Here is a 20,487-nt window from a genome sequence, read left to right on the forward strand (position 1 = left end):
CTGGTTTATGACACGAACTGACAACCTGGATGTGCCAAGTTCAAATTCAGGTCGTTTCACAGAAACACTTTCATTTAGGAATGCTGGCAACTGCAAGGTAAAATACCAGGTTGAGAAACTGGCGTGGTCTATTTTCTCTCGAGGGTAGATGGGACTCTTTTAAGCCGTGGTAGGTACCCCATCAAGTGATGGCGTCACGATAGAAGCATCAAGTATTCAGCTACTGACAAGATTTGAATTATACTACAAACTTGTGTAGTGAGTTCAATCTCGGCTGCGGCCGCGCTGGATGGATGGAAACCTTCACATGGTCTCTGACATAGGAAGTACCTGATATCCTTTTAGAAAGAATTTTTAAGAAGGAGATATCGGGAAACGAATGCCAACAAAATCATCATGGTGGCGGCTGCTCCAGCACTACCACCACAACCAAGAACAGCAACACCACCACCACTACCAACCAACAACAGCAACGCCACCACTACCACCACTAACAACAACAACAACAACAACAATGTTTTAGTTTCTTAAACTGTCAAAAGCATAAGAAATAAATACTTACCAATGGCTAAATGAGGATCAGCTGCAGAGTTAAATTTATGCCAGAGTTTCCTGTGTAAGTAGAAGCTGAGATTGCCTTGCGATTTTTTTAATCCATCGGCTTTACGAGAAATCTTGTTACCAAATAAATGGATTTCAAGTTGATATGAAGGAAGTAAATGGCACAATTCCTGAAAAACGATTTGTAGGAAAATTAAATACGTTAAATCCATTTGCTTAACTACTTTATACAAATAAATGAAGAAAAATCTGCATGATGTATTTACTTGCGACAGAATGAAAATATATGCCAAAACTCATGCAAAATAATTAGTTTTATTTTTAACTAAGAAAATGAAATTTTATGAGTAAGAGAGGAGTGACTGTCTCTTGTCACCATCTTGAAAATAATCACAAGAAAAAACTCAACAATAATTCAAACTTGCATAATTTTATTGCAATGCCTACAAATTCTAATTAATTTCCTAAAAGAGATTTTCTTTATAAAAATAAAACTACTCAATCATTTTACATGATTTTTGGAATATTTCTTATTTTTGTTTTTCAATAGGTCAGGAAATCTTGAACAAGAAACCTCCTGTATTATTCGGACTAATGTTCTCATCTTGAGTGTTATTTGCACAACATTTCGGCCGATGTAACCTTCATGCATATTTTCCGTGTTCGACAAAAAGATTCCTGAGTTTAACACGATACGTCTGAAGAGAGTCAAAGGCTACACAGCTGAAAAGTTGTGTGAATAACAGTCCAAATGAGAACAGAAGTTTGAATAATCAAAATAATACGAATTATCAATCCTCATCAAATAAATTTTGTCAGATAAAATAACATTGCGAAAGGAAGAAAATATTTTAAGCTGGAAAGTTTAAAAAAAAAAAAGATGCTTCTGCATTTACCGACCTGCGATTTCCATGAAGTTGTTTGGACCTTGTTCAGCAGCTGAGGAAATAACTGGTAACAGTCGGCCACACATTCCTCAAATTTTTACGAATGCACCGTTTTTAGCTAAGACAAATGTACATTTTTATAAATTAGAAGAAATAAAAAAATTAATTTTAATCGAACAGTTTAGGGCTAGGGTTGGGTTAGATACATGTTTGTAATTTTATTTACTGTATTTCCATGTTTTTCTTGTTTATCATTATAATTTTCTCATAGCAGTTTGTTTCGCAATTGAGCACTTTCGGTTGTTCCCGTCAGTGGCCGAGCACACCCGAGAAACTTTTTTTTTTTACAAAGAAGGCACCACTTATTAAGGCCTGAAGGCCATTAAAGGATAAGGATTAATGCGTATAAATAAGTAGTGGAAATTTTGTAAATTGGATTACTTAGGGGGACGGTTCATCAAGAACTTGTTTACATTGGACTTGAAGACAATCAGATTGTAGTCAGCTGGAAAGCAGGCAAATGGAAGAGAGTTCCACAAGCATGCAGTTCTCAGAAGCTTTGTTCATGGAATCTACGTTTAGGTTTAGGCACAGATAAAGAGTGTGGGAAATTATTAATAGTGGTTTTGGCTAGACAAGTGTTTTTCGTGAAAGTTTGACGAGGGGGGGACCATAGATTGAAGCTCAGACGAGCACTTGCCATGAAAATAACGATAAAGCAGAGAAAGGTTCACAAGTCTCTTCTGTGGGAAAGAGGTTACAGGGAAGAGAAAAGGGCATCCCCTACTAAGCTACGAAGACTATTTTGAACTTTGTCAAGGCAAGATAAGCTGCTTCTAGCAGCTCCTGCCCAGATGTGGCAACATTACCCCATCATTGGCTGTACCTGGCTTTTATATAGGTAGAGTATTGCATCAGAAGTGAGATATCTACTGGAGCGGTAGAAGAATCCTACCATTTTACCAGTGGCCTTGGCAATGGATTTGATGTATGTGTTCCATTTCAGATCAGGAGTAAAGGTCAAGCCCAGAAGCTTGTCAAAACATGCAGCTATCTTAAGATGAGAGGCATTCATTTTAATTGATGCCAGATGAGGATCAGAGCGGTGATGATGTAAAGATAGAAGCTCGGTTTTAGATGCATTAAAAGTAACCAACGACTGCTTTCTCCATTGTACCATGTGCTCAAGATGAGAGAAGAGAGAGTCAGAGAAAACTTTGTCATTTACGGTCTTTAATGTGTTGTCATAGATGGTAGTGTCGTCAGCATAAATGTCTACGAATGATCTTAGGATGTTATTTGGAAGATCATTGATGTAAATCAGGAAGGGAGTTGGGCCCAGGTTGGACCCCTGAGGGACTCCAGCATTAATACTGTAAGCTTCTCATTTCTGCCCATCAACTACTACTCTTATGAATCTATCCGACAGAAATAATTTAATAATTGAGAAAACATTTCCAGCTATACCATAACTTAATATCTTATGAAGTAGACCTTTATGCCATACCCTATCAAAGGCATTTGATATGTCAAGAGCAATTGCCCTAGACAGGAAGTCTCCATCAAGAGATTTGCTAATTCTATGAGATATAACCGTCAACACATCTTCTGTAGATCTAACAGAACGGAAACCATATTGCATGTCACTAAGGAGATTATTTTTGCTTTGGTGGTTGACTACTTCTCTATTTAACACAGATTCCAACTTACTCATGACGCACAAGAGACCAATTTATCTGTACTGAGAGCAAGTCCGATCACCAGAATTCTTAAATACAGGGCTTACTGCTGAGGTTTTCCAGGGTGTTGAGAAGCAATTCTCCTTAAGACAATGCTTAACCAGCTTTGTAAGTGTGGGAGCTAGTTCTGGTTGAAGCTTTTTCAGCATTATAATCGGAATGCTGTCAGGGCCAGTTGCTTTACTGGAATCAAGATTTTAGATTAGCTTGGCAACATCATGCACAGATATTTGTATGTCGCATAGCATGTTTTCTGATACAGGTAGAAATAAGAGGGTTTGACGGCCTTAATCACATAGGGTAGAATTAGCTGCAAAGTTCTTGGCAAAGAGTCTGGCTTTGTCTGATGCTGACGAGATTATCTTGGGTCTATTGTGGAAACTGCAGATCAGTAAATGCAGAAGTACCCCCCCCCAAAAAAAAATGAAAATAAAAAAAAATGCAGAAGTACCAAAAAAAGAAGAAAAAATTTATACGTAACGCTGGTGAAGCATAATTTTTTATAGGAGGGAAGTGTACAGTCATATAACGTATCATACATATATATTTTCTGTATTTATTTAAAAAAATGTTAACTATTTGAGAAGAGCTTAACAGAGCAATTTGTCTGATGATGTATCCTGGGAATGAAACATAAATGCTTCTATGTAGTTTAATTGCCATAAGTATATTTTTGTGCTCTGTATGAGAGGGAGGAATTTTAATTCGTGGCTAGACATTAAAACAAATGATGAATTCTAACAACTCTGTTTTGCTCGAAAAAAAAAAAAAAAAAAGGACAAAACTTTAATTTCACATTTTACATGCATATAAAATATTTTTAAATAGTATTAAAATAGTATTTTATTTTTTCAAATCTTGTTATCAAATAATTAGATTTCAAGTTAATGATGCAATATCAATTGCATCATTTACTTCCTTCACATCAACTTGAAATTAAAATATATATATATATATATATATATATATATATATATATATATATATATATATATATATGAACAAATGATTAATAAAACATGTTAAAAAACATCTTGAAAAAGAGTTAAAAACATATTTAATTTAAAAAAAAAGAAGCACAAGATAAGTGGATAGTGACTATCCACTTATCTTGTGCTTCCTTTTTTAAAATTAAATATGTTTTTAACTCTTTTTCAAGATGTTTTTTAACATGTTTTATTAATCATTTGTTGATATTATAAGCTCTATTTCCTTTTCGGTTTTATTGAGCTTTTACATCTGGTTGAGATTACTTCACTTGTAAATATTAACTCTTTAATATTCATAATATATTTTAAGTTTACCATTTTGATTACCTTGGTAAACTTATTGTAATTTTTATTTCTTATATATATATATATATATATATATATATATATATATATATATGGACATAATTAAATCCCACAATTCTTTTATGCCTTTAAGTTTAAAAATGAAATAAGAAATCATTTATAGAGGTGAAAATGAAAAAAATGTTGTACCATACCAAAAAGTATACCAGCATATCAGCCTCTTTTTCTGCCCCGATAATATGTATAATCAAATTTTGAGAAAAATTACAATCTGAAAAAAAAAAGGAGGAAAAATGTTAATGCTTGAATTACAATAAATATCACTTTTTATTACAATTTATTATAAAAGGATAAAACAATATGTTTTGAAAAAAGTATAAATTACACGACTGGAATTATTATCTATTATATGCAGTAAAGTCGTAATTCTGTCTATATGTCTCTGGCTAAAAGTCAGGAACTACACAAGATACATTTACAAAACTTACACAATCTGAATCAATACGACCTGCAAAATACTGTAACATCCTTTGGGATCACTGGGACCAGATTAGTGCATAGAAGATGACAAGAATTATTTCTTTTCAATCTTACTGATAGTTGTTCCAAAAACAAGAATGAAACTAGGTTAAATAGCTAGTGAACATATTTTTGCTTTCGTTTTCTTTCTATTATATTGAACTAGTTATTAGAGAGCTAAAGAGCAACAGTCAGAGACAAAGAGAGAGAGAGGGGGAAGGCCGCAGAGGTAGAGAGGGAGAGGTGAAGTCAGAAAGAGTTAGAGAGAGGCTTAGTAGAGAGAAGTTTACTGATTATTCAAGTGAATTCATACTGTTTTTGTTTTTTTATATTATCAAGCAGGTAGGGTACTTTAGTAAAAGATAAATAGTAGGGCTGTGACAACAGCATATTCTTTTCATTGTTTTGACTCTCGAGTATATATCTGACACAGTTAATCAACCAAGAATCACATCACTCTATATAAAAGCATATAAGATATCAATGGATACATACTCGAGAGTCAAAACAATGAAAAGAATATGCTGTTGTCCTAGCTCTAATAATTATGCAATCATATGATATCCTGGATTTCATTTTTTTTATCAATCTTTTGAATTTTTTCAATTGAGAAATTGTTTCATATTTTTTTTATCCTTTTGTAGTTAATATGAGATACTAGCTGCATAACACGGTGTTGCCCAGGAGTCTTTTAACTTTCTTTCTTTTTTTTTAATCTTTTTTTTCTAAAATTAAATTTTAAGAAATTTTTTTTTTTTAAATTAGAATTTTGAAATTTAATATACTTATTACAGGATTGTTTGTTCATTAAATCATCAATTGGACCAAATTGTTATAAAAGAGAGAGAAGCTTCCTCAGCTAACAATATCTGAGTAAGAAACCAGTCTACAGTCATGAAAAGCTAGAGAATTATTTCTCTTATCATCATGAAAATCTGCCCTTTTAAAGCCCTCTTATCTGGTCCAAAAGCACTGTAGGGTCAGCGGAAGACCCAGAAATGTATTAGAACAGGAATGAGGTGATCAAAAACTGCTATAATTGGATGCAGACACAAAACCAAGCCAACTATCTGCAAATGTAAAGATGAAGGCCATACAATGCAGCACTGCTTTGCCTGCCCTTGCCCAACTAGTAAAGCTTGCAGAGTTCAATAATAATGTAAGGGAACGTGTGAAGAAATAGGAAATTGTTATATAACCACACCTTGCTGCTGTTGCATATTTTTCACCTCCTCCTACCACTTGCCACTGCTGTGGAGGGAGGTGACAGTGACTAAGTGGTTAACGACATAGGGTACTCTTTCAGAATTTGACATGGATCCTTGGCTTTTTTAATTATTTTTTGAGTGATGAGAAGTATTTTTTTCCCCTGTATATTTTTTTAGCATTTGTTGCCAAAAAATAATTTGTAAATTTTTTGAAAAAAATCTTTTCTGTACTTTCACCTAACAATTTACGATTTTCATAAAAATAATTAATCTTTGTTTACAAAACAAAAAAAAGAAAATGTTTACTGCCAATTTTCTTTAAAAAATAAAAAAGGTGTAAGTTTTCTTGTAAAAAAAAAACTGTACCTTTTACGGTTAGAAAAAAGATTCATCTTTTCTTGAAAAAAAAGATACAACTTTTGTTGATAAAAAAATTGCAAAAAAATAATAAAAGTAAATAAACAATACAATACAAAATGCAAAAAATATATATATATTATTTTATTTTTATATATATAAGAATCCAGTGTCTTTCTAGAAACCATTTTAAGTAGAGAGATATTGAAGAAACAAATGCCAGCAAAAATCATCTGATTCATATGAAAATGAATGAATGATGCTGCTGCTGCTGCTGCTCAACAAGAAGAAGAAGAAGAAGAAGAAGAAGAAGAAGAAGAAGAAGAAGAAGAAGATGATGGTGGCTCAGTGGTTAACGATGCGTGCTGACATCCTGGATGTGCCAAGTTAAGAAACCCGCTTCATTCCACAGAAACACTTTCACTTATGGATGTTGGCAACCTTCACGTGATTCCTCTCATCATAAGTACCCGATATCCTTCTAGAAAGAATTCCTGATGGAATAATATTGGAGAAACAAATGCCAACAAAAATAATCATCATCATCATGAATGATGCTGAACAAACAAACAAACCACCATTATCATCATCATCAGTTGAATGCCCATTTTATATGAAAACAAGGCCGATAGCCATTAGTCGCGTGCTCTTGTGTAATGAATGAATGCGTGAATGTAGGATTGACATGAAATTCTTAAAGATAAACTAAAATAACCGAAAAATGGGCTGAAATGACTTAAATAAATAAAAAGTAAATGACTTAGAATGACTTTAATGAACTTAAGGATGAATTGAATGAACTTAAGAATGATTTGAATGCTTAGAAAAATAACTGGAATCCTTCAAAAACAACTTGAATGATCTGGAGAATGACTTGAATGGTATTGAGACTGACTGGTTGTAAAGTGGGTGATCATTTTACATTAAATTAATACAGAAAAGTGATCCCCCACTTTATATCACAAAAGTTATTTGATTTAGGGAATTTGAAACATTATTTTCGTATTCAGGAACTCCGAAAACCAATAAATAGTAGTATAATAAACATAAAAAGAAATAAAAAGTACATGTGTTATGGACTGACCGACTGACTGAGTGACTTATAGAGTTGCTTGCACATGACGCTTCTCTCTTAGAACTGCCTGCCTATGGAACACTGTTCTGCTGGCTTGCTTCTTGACTGATTACAATATCGTTGCCTTCAAGCCCAATGTAAATAAGTTCGGAAAAGTCTGACAGGTCTGAACGCTTCTGCCCACTTCCCCCAGCAACCTGCTTTTATGATGCCCGGGCACACCTCAAAATCATGTGTGAGACGTGATTTTTCAAGAACTGTGTGAGGCCGTGGGCATTAAAAGACCACGGTCGCCATCTTTGGTCTTTTTGTTTTTCCTTCCACAAGAATATTAATACACTGTTTCAGAGGCGTGAAAAGAAAAAGACATGCATTAAGTAATCCATCTTTTTATTTTTACTTACAATGGACGCTGAAACATGAAGTGATGATGTAATAGAGAGTTAAAGGATAAGTCAAGAGGATAGCTAATGGGCAGCTTAGACTGAATCCCCTCCATTTATAATATTCTTCCCAATTGGTCAGTTGCTGGACAGGTGCAGCCATTGATTCACTTGACAAAAGTTGTTTCTCTTCATTCAATATCAAGGGGAAATCCAACATGGCCAAGTCACCTAGCAAAAAAACAAAAAACAAAACAAGATGAAAACCAAAAAACAATAAAAATCAACGGACGTTACTACTACTACTACTACAACAACAACAACAACAACAACAAACAAACAAACAACATCCATTTTACATGCAAAAAAGAAAAAGAATCCTAAGCAGACACATCAGTATTCAGCAAAATGATAAAAAAATTTACAATCACAGATGCACATCTAATATTTACTAAGCTATGATTAGTGTGAGTATACCAACATCTATATTTTTATAAAGTAATAGGGTTCGTGTGTTTCTGTCTGTGTGTACAGCTCTCCATCATCAACGAAATATAAAGGAGGTAAGAGGGTAGATCTCTCCTGGTAGAGAAACATTAGAACCCATTTTAGGATGTTTCTGTTATAGGAGACATAAGAATCTTTGCCTAATTTCTTTATATACTATTCTACAAACAACCCCCATATCGAATGACTTATGCTCATTTGCATATCACATTATATTAAATCTCTTTAACTAATTACCTCGACCTTATTACATATTGGAAATATTCTAATCATTTCAACTGTACTATTTACAAAATCTATTTAACATTTAATTATTTAATATATTTTCATTTAATTTTATATTCGATTTATTTCACTTTACGTATATTATCAAAACAATTCATTGGCGAGGAAAGCTTTATGTTTTGGGATTGTATTGAAAATGTAATGGAAATTTCAATTTCGTTCCGTTTTAATCTTTTATATTTTACTTGCCAATATAATTGAAAGAATACAATTCAACTATCGTAATTTTATATAAATAAACAAAAACAAATATTTTAAAATAAAACTTTATTAAAAAAGAAATAATTTTATTTTTAAATGAAAAAAATCAATTTAGTAAAATAATTGTATTAAACACCCCCAGCCTTGTCAGCAAACCTGTAAACCTATAAAAGTTAACATTTCGAATGTAAACAGTGATTTTTCGATTTTGTTAGCGCTTGCCGCAATTAAACACAATTAAAACGGAACTAACTTTATTTCCATTCTATTTTTTAAACAACCCCCAAAACATAACGCTCTCTTCCAGTTATAGCCAATTTTTTTTTAATTAAATAAAACAGGTCAAAATAAACAGATAAGCGCATTTTCTTTTACATTTTTCTTACAACCATTGTCATTTAACCAACTGCAGGATATCGTTACTTTTGTGGGGTTGTTTTGAAAATGGCACGGAGATTATAATTTCGTTCCAATTTAATCTTTCTGGTCGAGCCTATTTCGAAAGCCTGTTTATCATAGATTTGAACTACAAATAATTTATTACATTTTGATTATTACTATCTTAAGACTTAAAGCTTATATTTATTTCATTTTTCTATTTATATATTGAATTAGTTATTTCCAGTCTTATTTAAACTTAGCGCTTTCTTTAAACCGGATGAACCTTTTATAAAAATATGAGTTTAACGTAAAGAACACGAACAAGGTTTTATTCAACTGAATTTCTTCCAGTTTACTAACAAAATATATAAATTTAAAAGAGATATAAATAATAAAATAAAAAGGTTATGTAATTTAAAAGAAATACACGTACTCACAAAAGCAGAACTTTTTTTTACACATTTTTTTCTTTAAAACCATAACAATGAGACTAACAATTACCTAGATCTTAGTAATTATTTGTTTTAATAGAACTGTTTTAATTGTACTGTTTACTTAGTTAACCTAAGTTGGTATTACATTTATTTTACATTTACTTTTCTTTTTAATTATTACTTTTAGACTGTGACATTTACACCCGGAAGTAATGAGTCACACGTAGGTCGCTTTTATTCATTCCTTTTGGTCAAGATCAAAGTGTAGTATCTGTTCTTCAGATGCTGCACTTCATTTTCTTGTTCTCTTTCGGTGGAGGAGAAATCCTTCACGACTGAGACAATTTTTATTTTTGTACCTTTTCTCCACGTTAAAAAACGACCCTGGTGTCTAACTCTGTCCCGTGGGGAGGCATAGTAAATAGGTACAATATAATTGTTTATAATTGTACTATTCAGAAATATTATTTATAGTTCGTCCATTTCAGTTAGTATACATTTCCTTTACGCTTAATTAATTTACAATCATTAATATCGTTAAACAATTCCGTTTAAAACCGAAATTATGCCACCCAAACGAAGTAGAAACGAAAGTGAGGAAGAAAGAATGGAAAGATTGGAAGCTAATAGACTAAGAGTTGCTGCAATTCGCTCCAATGAAAACAATTCAGATAGAGAAAGACGTCTAGAACTTAACAGGATACGTCAAAGAGAAAGGAGAGCAAGACTGTCAGATTTGGAAAGAGAAACCCAACGTGAAGCTGACAGAACTAGACATGCTGTAAGGCGGTTAAATTCATCACAAGATGAAATTCAAGAAAGGCAAAGATATGCACTGGAAAGAGAAGCAATATTACGATCGAATGAATTATATGAGGTAAGTAGACGTACACAAGGTCAGTTGAGAGTGGCTCAACGACATCAGAATGAATCGGAAACCCAACGAAGCTTTCGCCTATACCAAGGGCAACAACGAGAGGCTGCATGGAGAGAGAGTATGACTTTGCCCCAGCAATTGACAGAAAACGAGGCAGCTAGACAACGAATGACTGCTTTGAGACACCATGAAATAGAACACTGCAATAGAAAAGGATTGCTCTACAACAAAAATGACTCTCTCACTACAGCTGATATAGGAAAAATGGACAAAGTATGTCAACATTGCTCAGCTGTAAAATTTAAAGGAGAAACCCCTGGTTGTTGTTGTTCTTCTGGCAAAGTTGTGCTTGATAGCTTTCCACCACTGCCTCAGTTGCTTCAAGATTTGCTCTCCGGCAATGGTCTCATCTCTAAAGATTTTCTGCAAAATCTACGCAGTTATAACAATTGTTTTGCAATGACATCATTTGGTCACAAAATTGCGGCAGTACATGTGTGGAATCCTTCTTTTAGAATTCGAGGCCAGGTTTGCCACCAGATTGGGAGTCTTTTACCACCTGAAGATGAAACAGCAAAGTTTATTCAAGTCTACTTCTTGGATAGTCTGGAAGAGGAACTACATAATCGGGGACGTGACAGTAGACTCAATAGAGACATTCTCCAAAGTCTGACTGAATTTTTACATGAGAACAACAGCTTTATTTGTCAGCTGAAAACAACAAAGGAGAGGATTGAAGAAGAACACTTGGTAGAACATAAAGTTGTCATAAGGGAAGACCGAAGGCCGCAAGAAGAGCATCCACGGCGATTCAATGCTCCAACAACAACGTATGAGATTGGAATATTAATGGAAAATGAACCAACAGCTAACCGGGATATTGTCTTGCGTTTTAGAAATGATACATTAAAATGGATCTCCGAACTACATCCCCTCTACGATACTTTAATGTACCCGTTAATGTACCCCTATGGTTCTCCATCTTACAACATCTACATGAAGGCATCCAATGGGCGAAAAGTTACCCAACAGCAATTTTATTCGTACCATTTAATGACTCGGCCTGGAAACTATTTTCTCTGGTACCGAAGGCTATTTCAACAATGGCTGGTGGATGTGTACTGCAAGATTGAAACAGAACGTTTACAGTTCCTGAGGCGTGAGCAACAGACCCTGAGAGCTGACAATTATAGCAACTTGAGAGATTCAATTCTTAGGGAGGATGGGAATCCAGAACAGTTTGGTCAACGAGTTGTACTTCCGGCAACTTATACAGGAGGCCCTCGATACATGTTTGAGCGTCAAAGTGATGCCATGGCATATGTTCGGCGAATGGGCCGAGCCGACCTCTTCATCACGTTCACAACAAATCCAAAGTGGACAGAAATTACAGAAAATTGTCTTCAAGGGCAAGACCCTCAGGATCGTCCAGATATTGTTGCCAGGGTTTTCAGGCAGAAGCTAAAAAAGTTACTTGAATTTATTAAAAAGGGAGGATTTGGCAGGTTGAGGGCTTTCCTGTACAGTATTGAATATCAAAAAAGAGGACTGCCGCATGCACACATCCTCACCTGGCAGGCCCCAGAGGACAAACTTCTACCAGAAAAAATGGATCTCTGCATATCTGCAGAGATCCCTGACAAAGAGGAAGATCCTGATCTTCATGCTAAAGTGATGGCACATATGGTGCATGGACCTTGTGGACCATTTAATCCAAATTGTCCATGTATGATTGACAACAAATGTTCCAAAAAATACCCAAAAGAATTTCTTCAGTGTACCAAGCAAGGCCAAGACTCTTACCCCAAGTACAGGCGAAGAAAACCAGAAGATGGAGGCCAGACTGGTACAATAAGGATGAAGAGAAATGGTCGGTATGTTAATCAAGAAATAACAAACCAGTGGATTGTTCCGTACAACAAGGTCCTCCTTCAGCAGTTCAACGCTCACATTAACGTAGAAATTTGCAGCTCGATCCAAAGCATCAAGTATGTCCTCAAATACGTGAATAAAGGATGTGATCAAGCAGTGTTTGAACTACAAAGAACTGATGGAGCAGCTAACCAACAAGGCCAAGTACAAAGTCACATTGTGGATGAGATCCAGCAGTTCCAGAATGCAAGGTATGTCGGCAGTTCAGAGGCAGCCTGGAGGATATTGGAACATCCCATCCATGAACATTTCCCCCCAATTGTACAACTTTCTGTTCATCTTGAAAATGGGCAGCGTGTCATGTTCTCAGCTGATACTGCTCTGGAACGAGCCCAAGGTCCACCGCCTGCCACAACTTTGACAGCATTTTTTCAACTCTGCCATGAGGATGACTTTGCAAGGGGTCTCAAATACGTAGAAGTCCCTGAGTTTTACACTTGGAACAAATCGACAAAGAAATGGATGAGAAGAATGCGTGGGGTACAAGTTGAACGTACTGAAAATGATGATGTATGGAAGGCACCATGCATTGGGAGAATCTACACGATTAGTCCAAAAGCAGGGGAGTGTTATTTCTTACGCCTGTTGCTCAATGAGGTTGCTGGTCCAACTTCATTTCAAAATTTGCGAGCATACAATGGTCAGGTGTTTGAAACATACAGAGCAGCGTGCCTTGCTCGAGGCCTTCTAGAAAATGACCATCACTTGCATCAAGCAGTAGGAGAGGCAAGTGCCACTCAATCACCTTCAAATTTGCGAAGCCTATTTGTGATAATTTTAACAGCCTGTGAGCCAAGAAATCCTCTTGAGATCTGGATGGCTTTTCGTGATGTAATATCTGAAGACATTCTTCACAGATACAGGCAAGAAGTTAACAATCCAGAAGCAGATTTTAATGAGGACATCTACAATAAAACTCTTTGTCTAATTGAAGAAAAAGTTCTCCTTATGTGCGGTCAACCATTGGCAAGCTATGGATTACCTGCACCAATGCAAGGGAGAGATGAAAGACTCGCGAGAGAGTATCAACGTGAAGTTACTTATAATCTTGAAGAACTTCCCTACAAGCAGAAAATATGCAAGAAAAACTGACCGATTCTCAAAGAGAAGTTTACAATTCATTCATGGCAATGTTGGAAGCACAAGGTGAAATGAACAAAAACATGATGTTTCTTGATGCTCCAGGTGGTACGGGCAAGACTTTTGTAATCAATTTGATCCTTGCAAAGATTAGATCCATGAGAAAGATTGTGCTTGCAACAGCATTCAGTGGCATTGCTGCTACTCTACTACAAGGTGGCCGCACTCTTCACAGCACTTTTAAAGTACCCTTGGATACTCATCGAATGGATCAGCCAGTTTGCAAAATTACTGGTAACTCAGCCTTGGCAAATGTAATTAGAGACACCTCTGCAATCATTGTAGACGAAGCCCCAATGACGCACAAGAGTGCTTATGAAGCAATTGACCGAACACTGCAAGACATCACAGGAAACAAGAATCCCATGGGTGGCATTCCAACCTTATTTTGCGGTGATTTCCGTCAAATCCTCCCAGTGGTTAAAAATGGCACAAGGGCTAACATTGTCAATGCAAGTTTGAAACAATCCTATCTCTGGAGGCACGTTATAGTGAAGAGACTGACTACTAATATGAGAGCCTATATCTCTGATAACACAGCTGCAGCAGACTTCTCAAAATTGCTTCTCCAAATCGGTAATGGTCAGTTTCCTATCACTTCTTCACCTGACACAATTAAGATTCCAACTGCGCTTGGTAAATGTGTCGGTAATCAGAAGCAACTGAAAGACAAAGTGTACCCAGACCTGCAAAACAATGGAAAATCACCGGATTGGCTTGCTGAGAGGGCTATTATTTCGCCATTAAACAGCAATGTGAATCATTTGAACAATTCAATAATGGATGAATTTCCAGGAGACACAAAGCAATACAAGTCAGTTGATTCGGCTACTAATGAATATGAAGCTGTTCACTACCCTGTGGAGTTTTTAAACTCTTTCGAGATATCTGGAATGCCTCCACACATTTTAAATCTCAAAATTGGATCGCCAATCATGATTCTTCGATCCTTGGAACCGCCAAAAACAACAAACGGAACCAGATGTGTTATCACCAGATTGCACACCAATGTACTTGAGGCCACCATTTCCTGTGGTCCCTACAAAGGCGAAACCGTTCTACTGCCAAGGATCCCCTTAGTTCCATCGGACTCAGTACTTCCATTTAAATTCCGGAGACTCCAATTTCCTGTGAAGGTGTGTTTTGCAATGAGCATAAACAAAAGTCAAGGTCAGACATTTAACACCATTGGCGTAGACTTGACATCAGACTGCTTCAGTCACGGTATGTTCTACGTCTCCATCAGCCGGACAGGAAGTTCAGAAAAACTCTACATTCTGGCTCCAAATCAAAGCAGCAGAAATGTAGTTTACCCTGAGGCTCTTTAGTGAAAAGTTCGAGAAATGGATATGAGGAAAAACTGACATGATCTGATTGTGGTAAGTTTTTAGTATTGAATGTGCAAGATAAAATTTAAGCAAGAGTTGAAAATGACTTCAATGAAAAATTTACTATGTAACATCAAGTAACCTTCCTTTTTGATGAAAATGTTTTGTGAAGTTCCTGATTGAATTTCAGTCACTACAAGAGGTAGTTAAAATGTTAATCACCTTATGCAATCGTTGCTCTTACAACATCAACTTACTGGAAAGGTGCCCACAGATTTTGGTACCCGAGTGCGCAACAAAGCTCCGTGCGAAGCACGGGTATCTTTGCTAGTTATTATATATTGATCTATCTACTCTACTATTATATAAAGGGAACTTTGTGTGTGTATTTATGTATATGTATGTGTGTGAGTTCGTTTCCTATGGACTCTGAAGCGACTGGGCCGATTTTTATGAAATTTCACATAAATGTACTTAATGTATCTGACAGTGTTCTTAGATAAGTTTTGTATTGGAATGTCCTCGATAAGTATCAATGTCGATAATTGAAAAAAATCTGATGAAATAAGGAACAGACGATTTAGATTAAAGTTAACTCTTTATACAGCCTAACATCACAAATGCATTTGAGAAGTTTTATTACCACATAAGCAGAAAGGCCCTACATATAAAATCAATAGTAGGTTCTTAGATATGATAGAGGTGGGTTTGAAATGAATGTTTCAGTTTAAAGCACAATTGGACCATGATACTTGGCTTTTTCATTTTAAACTTTAATTCAAGCAATTATATATATATAAAAATAATTTTATAAAATCAACAGTAGGTTCTCTACAGTGCAATGTAAACTACAATGTATTGTGGACTAAGTCACCATAGGAAGGCATGTGAAGAGCAGGCAATTAATTGATTTGATTGAAAAATGAGCAATCTCACAGATTTCGATGAAAATAAAAACATGGGAACATGAAACATTTGTTGATCATCATTCAATCCCGGGCAATGTTGGATCACCCTGCTAGTCTAATATAGAAAGTAAAGTCTGTCTCTTTCTTTACTTCTGTCATCGACAGCCCCCCTCCCCCATTAGCTTTTTTTTTTTTCAATTTATGCATTTTTTTTCATAATATAATGTATTTCGTGAATCCTTATAAGAATATGTCAATGATCTTTGAAATCTGGAAAAAATGCATAAATTGAAAATAAACAAATAAAAAAATAATATATAATAAATTCAAGTCAATCTCTTTCACAATTTTTGTCATCGATAGTTTTCTTCCTACAAAATCGATATTTGATTCTGACTTATCATTTCTTTTTGTGGATCATTAAAGAACAATAAAATGCAATTTAAATTTATTCTTGCAGAAAATAATTTGACTGTATCAGAATTATTTTCATATAAAGGGCATAAAATTGTATTCATCAATACAGAATTACTTCCCTTTGTAGGGAAAGACCATTTGAAACAGATGATGTTTTTGTGAGTTAAAAAGAGAGAACAGCCAAATATTCACTCAGTTTGTAGTATTGTGGTGACTAATCTCTATTGGCCACTAATTTTTTTTTTTTTTTTACAAGGTGGTCACCACATATCAAGGCCCGGAAGCCACTCGGGGATAAGGATTATTGTAAGTACAGTACGTTAGTGTGGATATTTAAAGTGTCTACTTAAGGGGGCAATTCATCCGGAATTTGTTTACGTTGGACTTGAAGACATCCAAGTTGTAGTCAGGAGGGAAGCAGGCAGACGGAAAAGAGTTCCACAAGCGTGCAGTTCTAAGAAAGAAGCTTTGTTCATGGAATCCGCGTTTTGATTTAGGCATAGATAAAGAGTGGGGAAAGTTTTTGACAGTGGATTCAGCTAGACGGGTGTATTTTGTAAAAGATTGGCGAGGGGGGGGGGACCAGAGATTGGAGTTCAGACGAGCACCTGCCATGGAAATAACAATAAAACAAAGATAGGCTTGCAACGTCTCTTCTGTGGGAGAGAAGTTGCAGGGAAGAGAAAAGGGCATCCTCCACTAAGCCACAAAGTCTATTTTGTACTCTGTCAAGGCAGGATAGGCTGTTTTTAGCAGCTCCTGCCTGGATATGGCAGCAGTATTTCTTCCTTGGATGTACTTGGCTTTTATATAGATAGAGAATTGCATCAGTAGTGAGATATCTTCTGGAGTGGTAGAAGGATCCCACCATCTTTCCAGTGACCTTGGCAACAGACTTGATGTACGTGTTCCATTTCAGATCAGGAGTGAAGGTCAAGCCCAGAAGCTTGTCAAAACATGGGGCTTCTCCTAGACGATAGCCACCATTTCAATTGATGCCAGATGGGGATCTGAGCGTTGATGATGTAAAAATAGGAGTTTGGTTTTAGATGCATTAAAGGTAACCAGCCACGTCTTCCCCCACTAAACCACTCGTTCGAGATCAGAGGAGAGAGAATCAGAGAGAGCTTTGTCATTTACAGCCTTTGATGTGTTGCTGTAGATAGTCGTGTCATCAGCATAGATGTCAACGAATGATTTAAGTATGTGTTTAGGGAAATCATTGATGCAGATCAAGAAGAGAGTTGGGCCTAGGATGGACCCTTGAGGGACTCCAGCATTAATACTGCAGGCCTCTGATTTTTGTCCATCAACCACTACTCTTATGAGCCTATCAGAGAGAAATGATTTAATTATAGAGAGAATATTTCCAGTTATACCATAGCTGGAGATCTTGTAAAGTAGGCTTTAATGCCATATCTTGTCAAAGGCCTTTGATATGTCAAGAGCAATTGCCCTGGAAAGGAAGCCTTTGTCAAGAGATTCACTAATCCTATGAGATGTAACCATTAGCACATCTGCGGTAGATCTTGCAGAACGTAAACCATATTGTGTGTCACTAAGAAGGTCATTTCTGCTGAGGTGGTTGATTATTTCTCTATTTAATATGGATTCCAGCAACTTACTCATGAGACTTATTGGTCTGTACTGAGAGGGAGATGACTTATCACCTGAATTCTTAAATACAGGGCATACTGATGAGGTTTTCCAGGTTGTTGGAAAGCACTTCTCCTTAAGGCAACATTTAAACAGTTTTGTAAGTATGGGAGCAAGTTCAGGTTGAAGCTTTTTTTACACTATAATTGGGATGCCGTCAGGGTCAGTTGCTTTACTGGAATCAAGGTTCTTAATTAGCTTGGCGACCTCATGCACAGATATTTGTATGTTACCTAGTATGTTCTGTGTTATAGGAGGAAATATGGGGAGTTGATGGCCTTTGTCACATAGGGTAGAATTTGCTGCAAAGTTCTTGGCAAATAGTTTGGCCTTGTCTGAAGCTGAGGAGATGACATCTGGTCCGTTGATAATGGTTGGGATAGAACGCACACTTCTGTTCAGGATCCTATTTGTTATTTGCCAAAACTGGTGGGAACCAAGCCGCTGATCAGCTACCTTGGATTTAACAGACTGGGCATATAGCTCTCTTGCATTTTTTATTACTCTTTTACAGTGGTTGCTGGCGTTCCTGAAAGCAGCTTTAGTCTCAGTGCATCTATTACGTTGGTAGCTGTGGAAAAAGTGATTTCTGTGCGCGATAGCAGCAGCACATTCTGAGGAGAACCATGGCTGGCTGTTAGGTTTTTGTTGGAATTTTTTAGATGGTATGAATCGGTCTATGCCTACAATTAACCATTCGGTCAGATCTGATACTATAGACGACACTTCCTTTTTAAACATGGAGTGCAGAGGTAAATCAGATATGAATGTACGGAAGCTATCCCAGTCAGCCATAGAGTATCGGTATACAGTACGGTGGAGGGGTACATCTGGGGGCTTCTTACATTTCGTTTTTATCTTAACTGATACGACGGAGTGGTCGGAGGATCCTAAAGGAGAATGAACGGAACATGAACATAGCTCAGGGGAAGTTGAGAGAAAAAGGTCTAGGAGGCTTGCATATTGACCGGGTGTATCAGGCACATGGGTGGGTTCGCGAACAATCTGAGTGAGGTCATAAGCAATGGTAAAATCATGACAAAACCTCCCCTCATCATCTGTCTTATTTGAATGGGTCAGCCATTCCACGTTATGGACGTTGAAGTCACCAAGAACCTAGATTCTAGTAAAGCAACTGGCCCTGATGGCATCCCAATTATAGTGTTAAAAAAGCTTCAACCAGAACTTGCTCCCATACTTACGAAACTATTTAAGCGCTGCCTTAAGGAGAAGTGCTTTCCGATTCCCTGGAAGACCTCATCAGTTTGCCCTGTATTTAAGAATTCAGGTGAAAAGTTATCTCCCTCTCAGTACAGACCAATAAGTCTCCTGTGTGTTATGAGTAAGTTGCTGGAATCCATATTAAATAGAGAAATAGTCAACCACCTCAGCAAGAATAACCTTCTTAGTGACACACAATATGGTTTCCACTCTGCAAGATCTACCGCAGATGTGCTGACGGTTATATCCCACAGGATTAGTGAATCTCTTGACAAAGGCTTCCTTTCCAGGGCAATTGCTCTTGACATATCAAAGGCCTTCGACAAGGTATGGCATAAGGGTCTACTTCACAAGATTTCCAGCTACGGTATAACTGGAAATGTTTTCTCAATCATTAAATCATTTCTCTCCGATAGGCTCATAAGAGTAGTGGTAAATGGACAACAATCAGAGGCCTGCAATATAAATGCTGGAGTCCCTCAGGGGTCAATCCTGGGCCCAACTCTCTTCCTGATCTACATCAATGACCTCCCTAAACACATACTTAAATCATTCGTTGACATCTATGCTGATGACACGACTATCTACAGCAACACATCAAAGGCTGTAAATGATAAAGTTCTCTCTGATTCTCTCTCCTCTGATCTCGAGCGCGTGGTTCAGTGGGGGAAGATGTGGCTGGTTACCTTTAATGCATCCAAAACCAAACTCCTATTTTTACATCATCAACGCGTAGATCCCCATCTGGCATCAATTGTGATGGATGGCTCTCATCTGGGTGAGGCCCCGTGTTTTGACAAGCTTCTGGGCTTGACCTTTACTCTTGATCTGAAATGGAACACATACATCAAGTCTGTTGCCAAGGTCACTGGAAAGATGGTGGGATCCTTCTACCACTCCAGAAGATATCTCACTACTGATGCAATTCTCTATCTATATAAAAGCCAAGTACATCCAAGGAAGAAATACTGCTGCCATATCCGGGCAGGAGTGCTAAAAACAGCCTATCCTGCCTTGACAGAGTACAAAATAGACTTTGTGGCTTAGTGGGGGATGCCCTTTTCTCTACCCTGCAACCTCTCTCCCACAGAAGAGACGTTGCGAGCCTATCCTTGTTTTATCGTTATTTCCATGGCAGGTGCTCGTCTGAACTCCAATCTCTGGTCCCCCCTCACC

The 20,487-nt window shown here is 36.6% G+C and overlaps 1 protein-coding gene across 1 annotated transcript in view; it reads right to left on the minus strand.

Annotated features, from left to right (window-relative positions):
- The window catches only part of LOC145268089 (zinc finger MYND domain-containing protein 15-like), a 72,998-nt gene that overhangs the window by 14,041 nt on the left and 38,470 nt on the right, over window positions 1–20,487 (minus strand). The window contains exons 7-9 of the mRNA XM_080123350.1: window positions 8,046–8,255; window positions 4,677–4,753; window positions 563–731 (exon numbers count right to left, since the gene is read on the minus strand). Of these exons, the coding sequence (XP_079979476.1) occupies window positions 563–731; window positions 4,677–4,753; window positions 8,046–8,255 (456 nt within the window). The remainder of the gene's footprint in view (window positions 1–562; window positions 732–4,676; window positions 4,754–8,045; window positions 8,256–20,487) is intronic.

This window comes from Euprymna scolopes, chromosome 4 (genome assembly GCF_053919585.1).
Source record: "Euprymna scolopes isolate OS-2025 chromosome 4, ASM5391958v1, whole genome shotgun sequence".
Lineage (NCBI taxonomy): Eukaryota > Metazoa > Mollusca > Cephalopoda > Sepiida > Sepiolidae > Euprymna > Euprymna scolopes.